We start from the raw sequence: 7,701 nt of genomic DNA on the forward strand, positions 1-7,701 counted from the left end.
AAACAAACCTCATCACAGATATTATAAGCTAAGTCAGATGGAAAAATTGAAGGAATGACCCCTTTTTTCAGCCTTGGCTGTCTAAGACAGATCTAATAAAAAAAGTATACACAAAAGTAGTTTGCATTTAAAAAGAGATTGACATTTTCAAAGTATAAGTAATAAAAAATGACAAATAAAATGTACTGAGAGACGAGACTACAAGAGTAGTTATTTCCAAATCACAAATACAATAAATTATTATTTGTTTACTTACCGAATACTTACTAGAACCTTCACCTGATGTCCAAGTAGATATAATATCATTTGTGTTAAAATGATGAGCACAAACTCGAGAGTTTCTATTCAAAACAATACCAATTTTTTTTTCCCATGCTTTATGGTCATTTTGTGGGACTCCAAATTTACTAGATGAGCTTTGTTGGCAACCAGGGACACAGCATTTATTGGATACCATATTAATTGGATACTTAATATTTAATAAATACAAGTTAAATCATACAATTTCAGATTTTCCATATTACTATCCAATATCCATACTATACATTATAATAGTATATTAATTATTAGTGTAAAATATAATAATAACATATGCTATAAACGCAGTTTGCCTCCAAAATATTTAATATATAGTTTAGATTATATACACTGAGAGCGCTAGCTGTCCTTCTTCCTATGGTGCACAGCTGATTTTCGGGGTTAAACGGTGGGAATCACTCTGGCGACTGGTTTCTATACAGCGTTGAGTAACCTGTATATCTTAAATCGTGCTCTCATATCATACAGTTATATTATCAATGTTTGAAAATCATAATACGTGATTATGAAAAAATACAATTCTTGTCATGTTTGTTGTTAAGTTTTATTTATTTATAACTGTTGTTTCACTATATTTTAATATTTTTTGGTTTAGAAATGTTATAAAGATTTATATTATCTATAGTTTTGTCGATTTTATATTAATATTACTTCGTAATACACACAAGTATCCATGGTATCATATGATACAACTGTGCAGTTCAGGTACGTGTATATCACATTTTATTAAAAATTTGTATATTTCATTTTGGCTTTACATATGTCTTAGAAAATTAATAATATGGATTTAAATGACAAGGACATTGAGTATTTATTGGACTTTGACTTGCCAAGTGGTTCAGAGGCTAGTTTTTGTGACAGTGACGACGGTAATGATGATAATGCATTGTATGAACAAAATTACAATGATACTGAGGAAATTGTACATCCGACCCCTCAACCTATTGAAGACTTCCTGGGTAATATAAACAGCGAAACAAGGTATGAATATGATGATTTATCAGCTAGCATTTTTATTATGGATGCAAATGATGTAGATACCTATGACAATTTTGTAAATAATATCAGACAACAATCACAGCAACAAAATAATGTAGTAGAAAATAATACTTCTGTTGATGATGCATTTGCCTTTAGCCCTTCCACGTCTAGTGATAAAACTTACCCAGATAGTTCTAATGATCCATTGCAAACTAAAAAATTAATTAAAAAAACTTTGCCCATCTTACCAAAAAAAAGAAAAACTAGAAGTTTTCCAGTAAGAAACATACACACAAGCCCAATCAAAAAAACCAAAAGGCCCAAAGAAAAAAAGAAAACAACTAAATGGTTTTCAGGAAGAGATAACCAATTCACAGACTCAGTTCCTTCTTTCATTGGTAGTGAAACAGTAAATATTGACACAAATGATGGGGCTACCCCTTATTCCATTTTTATTCAAATATTTACTGATGAATTATTTGAACTAATAAAAGTTGAAACCATAAGGTACGCTGTTCAATGTGGGAAAGACAATTTTACCTTGTCTATCAAAGAATTAAAAATTTTTTTTGCTATCAATATATCTATGACCTATATAAAATACCCAAACGTGCGGATGTATTGGTCTTCACAAGAAGGTTTGAGAATGGATTTGATAGCAGATGCCATGTCTTATAATAGATTTTCTGAAGTGAAGAGATATATTCATTTTGTGGACAACAGTGACCAACCTAATACTGTCGACAAATATTGGAAAGTTCGACCTGTCATAGATATTTTGCATGAGTCTTTTCATGCAGCTACTTCAACTAGTGAGCACATTGCGATAGATGAAATGATGGTGCCATTCAAAGGAAAGAGTTATCTAAAACAGTATTTAAAATCTAAACCCAAGAAATGGGGTTTTAAAATATGGGTTCAAGCTAGTACAAATGGGTATGTACACTGTTTTGAAATGTACACAGGCGCATCAATTTCAAAACGTTCAGAATTTGGTCCAATTGGTGATACTGTGATAAATCTTTGTCATGCAATTCATGGAAACAATCACAAACTGTTTATGGACAATCTGTTTACATCTGTTCCACTGTTAAGAAAATTAAGATCATTCAATATATATGTCTTAGGAACACTTAGAATTAATAGAGTACATGGTATTGAAAATAATTTAGTTTCTGATAAATTGATGGAAAGAGGTTCTTGTTCCATTGCTACTTCAGACGATAACATAACAGTAGTTCGTTGGAAAGATACCAAATTGGTACATACAATATCCACATATGCAGGAGCTATACCTGAGGATACAACAATGCGTTATGATAGGAAAGATAGAAAAAGAATTGAAGTTACCAGACCTTTTAGTATACAAGAATATAATAAATTCATGGGTGGGGTGGACCTAATGGACCGTATGATTGCCCATTACCCCCATGGCTTTAAAAATAAAAAATGGTATCTCAGAGTTTTTTTTCATTTTTTAAATGTAAGCATTGTCAATTCATGGATAATATACAGAGAACAATGCAGCGATATTCCTCTTCTTAATTTTAAAGCTTCATTAGTTTGGACAATGCTTCAAATTGGCAAACATAATGGGCCCAAAAGAGGAAGAAAGTCACTGTCACAGACACCACCAACAAAAAAAAGAAAGAATGTCAAAGTTCCTGTCCCTGAAGTGCAATATGATGGTATAAACCATTATCCTGCGAAGACAACCAAAAAACAAGCATCCAGATGTAAAGATAATAATTGCACTTCCCGAACTAGATATTTGTGCAAAAAATGTAATTTCCCTGTTTGCCCAGAGTGTATGGAAAGTTACCACCATACCAAAACACCAGTAAACATTTGAGACTTAAATATACTTAAATATACCAAAACTTTAATTTAAAGTAAAAAAGGAGGTTTCTATAAATATTGTTTTTGGTTTATTATTTTATTAACATTGTTATGCTTTGTATAAGCTTTTACTCTACTAAAATAAAAGTTTTAATTAATAGTGAAAAAGGAAGTTCCTATAAATATTATTTTTATTTTATTATTTTATAATTTAAATATATAGGAATAAAATATTTTATTTTATGTATTTTATTAATATTATGTTATTTTACTAACTTTGTTAAGTTTCAATGTTATGTTTGAATTTTGTTATACCTAGTTATCTAGTTGTATTGTTTAAATGAGGTAATTCAAATGGTTATTATTCAATAAATGTATTCATAAACTTTGACTATTTTTTACTTATTTTTTTTTGTGGTCCATTTTGGCACAGATGTATCATTTGATACCGATTGTTTAAACCCTTAAAAAATGTTGAAGGTTTGATTTAGGAATTTTTTTTTTATTTTTTTCGTTATTTTCAGGCAATTTAACATAGTTACAGATTTTTTTCCGAGAAAATCATAATACTGTGCATGAAGAGGTTAAAAGGTAAAAGTTATTATTTTTTTTTTTGTTTTTTGTTACTACATAAATTATGTATATAGGTATACGCACCATAAAAATTGTATTAATTATGTTATTACTTCTCAAAAGGTAAAAGTTATTATTTTTTTTTTGTTTTTTGTTACTACATAAATTATGTATATAGGTATACGCACCATAAAAATTGTATTAATTATGTTATTACTTCTCAAAAGGTAAAAGTTATTATTATTATTTGTTTTTGTTACTGTTATTTTCAAATCATTATAAATATAATAAAGAAGTTCCTAAATCTTAACTTTAATTTTTATTTACTTACCATATAAATGTTCAATCTCACTGTAAATTGGCAAAGTGGTCCCTGATCACCCGATCTCTTTCTTGCCTACCTCTTGTGTTTCCTGGCAAATCGAAAAAGTTTTCTTCTCTGACATTTCCATCATAGTTGTCTTCACACAAATCATTTGGAATATCATCATGCATATCAATACAGATATTATGCATAACAGCACATGCCACTATTATTGCTTGGATGTTACTCAAATTAACTGTAATTCCTTTGCTGAGCACTGGGAATCTTCGTTTTAGAACTCCAAAACATCTATAATATTGTAATAAATAACATCAATTTCTTACTCATGATAAAAACATTGGTTAGATACATCAGGTACAAATGATAATCACAAAATACATTTAAATCTATCCTACCATCTTCAACCAAGCAATATTTACCTTTCAATAACATTTCTAGTCCTGATGTGACTTTCGTTGTACAACTGCTCACTTTGTGTCCTAGGGGACAGCAGAGGAGTCATAAGGTAGGGATTTACTTCATACCCACCGTCACCTAAGAGATATCCTTTTATGAGTCCTGTTTCGAATTTATGTTTTATTAAAGAATTGTCGAAAATGGTTTGATCGTGGCATGACCCTGGCCATCGAGCAACTATGTTTGTGATTTTGAGCCATGGATTGCAAATGCATTGGACATTGATGGAAAAAAAACCTTTCCTATTTCTGAAGATTTCCCCATTATCTCCACCTATAAAATTTATTTATTTATTGTTGGTGGCAGTAGTATTATATTTTATTTATACCTGGTGACTGAATTTTTATATGGGTACAGTCTATAGCTCCTATTACTCTGGGAAATCTACTTCGGCTATAAAATCCAGTGACTACTCTTTTTGTATCAACATCGTTCATTGGAAACGACATGAATTTTTGTTTTTGCTTTGCTATGGCTCTACATGTTTGGTGAATGTAACGACATGCTGAGGATTCACTAACCCCAACAAAGTCAGAAATCGCTAACAAAAAAGAACCTGTAGCAAAATACCTCAGCATCATGTACAGCTTACAAGGTGCTAATATTGCTCTGTTTCTGAAACAAAAATAGTAATACCATAGGTAGAAGAAAAATCCACAGCAATTTGCTTGTACATACAGTTGAAGGATTTACATACTGTTGGTTATTCGACGACAACATCAATATCAAGTTAGGACCATCCTGTCATCATAGCAGTAAAAAAAAGTTACACATCTTGAGATTCCTGTGCACATCCACAATTAATTGTAACATTACAATAGATGTTGTCGTCTCCAACAGTATCACTGTTTTTCATGCAGCAACTATTTTCAAATTGTATTAAAAGCTACTTACCTTTGAGAAGGAGGTGATATTTCATTTTCTATCAATCTCAAGACAGTACTAAACGTAGCTTTTGAAATACGAAATCGATTTATGAAATCATGATCATCATACAATTCACAGTAGTTGACTCTTTCATAAAATACCCGAGGTCGACGTTGCATAGCAATAATATCTTCATCATCGTCACTGTCATCGTATAGTATTCGACGATACATTATATTTTAGTTATTTTAAACTCTTGTTTTAAAAATGCACTATTAGAAACCAAGGTAGGAACTATGAAAACGTTGAAGTAAAAAATCGCGTCAAAATATAAACTTCGATGTGTTATCTACATGATTACATTATTATTATCATATAAACAATCCCTCCCACGCCAACGCGGCTGATACCGTGGTCGTAACTAGGAGTTAAGACGTTATTACCCAGAATAACCGGGGGTTAAAATCTGAGAGTAAAGATTTTCATTAACTTGAAGTTACCGCTGAACTCCGGCTCGTGAAATTACTCTTTTGCGCTAACTCCGAGTCATTGCTAACTCGTACTCTAACTCTAGGTGGTGAAACCGGCCCTTAGGGTTTTTCCCGGCGCTTTTGAAAACTATTGAACATTTTTTGACCCCCCAAAGTACCAACTAGATTTACTTTTCTATCAGGAACGGTGCTGAGTCCAAAAATCGAAGCACTATTACTGGTAGAAATGTTGTCCCCAGACACAATAAAAATAACGATAAAATAATTTTAAACTTACCATTCTAACACAATGTTGTTAAATAAAAATATATAAAAACAATAAACAAATTAATATCTTAAAAGATAATGTAAAGAATTGATTAAAAAAAATGCATGAGCGTGTGACTGCAATAAGCTTCAAATGAGAAATGAATCACAATAGTTTTAATTTAATAATATCGTTTTTATTCGTTCAATTCTAATTTATAACTCATAATATTTTTGTTGACTACAAAATTAGGCATTGGCATAATATATAGACGTTACCAATCGATAGAACATTGGAAAACCCAACTAAATACATCACGCGAGTGACAACACGAGTACACGACGCCTTGAGAAATTACAATATACATAGTTTAAAGTTTAAACACTATCTTAAATAATAATTTTAATAATAGTTTTATTGCTCTTTATATTATAAAAGACACATGATTATATTTTTTTTTTAACAATTGGTTATTGAAACTTGATTGTAAAATATCAGTTAAAAACCTATGAAATCACTCTGCATAGATGTCGAGTGTATATTATGGTCATTGCAGAAGTCTAAGGCAATCTTTTTGTTAATTTTTAATTCGATAGGTACTTAAATATTATTGAATAGATACTTTATAATTATTATTATTATAACTATTGTTATTATTATTTAATACTAAAAAACATTAACAAAAAGGGTTTGTCTCTTTATTTGTAATCATAGGCGTGTCCAGACCTCATTCGCAGTTCATGCACAACTGTGGAATATCCAGGAGAAAGAAAAACTACACCCCCTCCCCGGCCAATAAAAAATTCTGTTAGGGTATTGGGATATGACCCCCGAATTTAAAAATTTTAAATTAATTATTTTGATTTAGATCAAATTTTGCAGGTCATGCCTGTCAGGCAAGACCCGTGGACACGCCTATGTTTGTAATAAATATTACACTATGCATTTACATTAAAAGATGAATAAAAGTAATATTCATCAATAATTATATCTATGACACTTTTTTTTTTTAAATTTTAATTTAACTCATTTAATTCTATTGGTGGCATGACTCCAAGATCCAACATAAAAATTAGATAATTCTAAAAAGGATTAGAACACTGTTTCTGTTTGAGGTGGTTATGTACCTGAATTTCTAAATAACGAAGACTATGAACAACGATATCTAACTGAAATAATTAAAAATTAATAAAGTAAATCTTAAAAGAATAAAATTCGGAGATTTGAAAAGCATAATATTTACTTATTTAAAATACTCAGTAAAATAAAATAAAAATAATTAATTAATTAATGTGATCTCTTATTTCCTTATAATTCTACACAAAAACATATAAGTTATAAAGTGTGTGGTTCTTTCATTTTGACGTAACCGACAAAATTATGTCATAAACAAAATGTTATACTACATAATAAATCATACTACACCTATTCAAGGGTGGATCCGGGGGGGGGGGGCACTGGTGGCAAGTGCCACCCCCGTTGGAAACAATTTTTTATGCATTTTACATTTTTTTTTTTTAGGTGGGGGAGCGGGCAGGGAAATGATTTGCAAATTCTTTGCAAAATTTTGGTGTCATTTTGAAATCTGTAGCTCACAAGGGGGG

At 30.5% G+C, this 7,701-nt stretch overlaps 2 protein-coding genes across 2 annotated transcripts in view; one reads left to right on the forward strand and one right to left on the reverse strand.

Moving 5' to 3' along the window:
* Positions 1 to 6,557, reverse strand: part of LOC111041770 (putative nuclease HARBI1) — an 8,166-nt gene extending 1,609 nt beyond the window's left edge. Inside the window, exons 1-4 of the mRNA XM_022326175.1 lie at positions 5,387 to 6,557; positions 4,821 to 5,107; positions 4,456 to 4,765; positions 4,043 to 4,324 (exon numbers count right to left, since the gene is read on the reverse strand). Coding sequence (XP_022181867.1) covers positions 4,060 to 4,324; positions 4,456 to 4,765; positions 4,821 to 5,107; positions 5,387 to 5,592 — 1,068 coding nt within the window. The 5' untranslated portion in view covers positions 5,593 to 6,557 and the 3' untranslated portion in view covers positions 4,043 to 4,059. The remainder of the gene's footprint in view (positions 1 to 4,042; positions 4,325 to 4,455; positions 4,766 to 4,820; positions 5,108 to 5,386) is intronic.
* LOC111041769 (piggyBac transposable element-derived protein 3-like) lies at positions 872 to 3,346 on the forward strand. Its single transcript, XM_022326174.1, has 2 exons — positions 872 to 1,023; positions 1,088 to 3,346. The coding sequence occupies exon 2, from the start codon at positions 1,100 to 1,102 to the stop codon at positions 3,149 to 3,151; it is 2,052 nt and encodes a 683-aa protein (XP_022181866.1). The 5' UTR covers positions 872 to 1,023; positions 1,088 to 1,099; the 3' UTR covers positions 3,152 to 3,346.
* Positions 6,558 to 7,701: the final 1,144 nt, after the last annotated feature.

Source organism: Myzus persicae, unplaced genomic scaffold (genome assembly GCF_001856785.1).
Source record: "Myzus persicae strain clone G006 unplaced genomic scaffold, MPER_G0061.0, whole genome shotgun sequence".
In the NCBI taxonomy this organism is placed as follows: Eukaryota; Metazoa; Arthropoda; class Insecta; order Hemiptera; family Aphididae; genus Myzus; species Myzus persicae.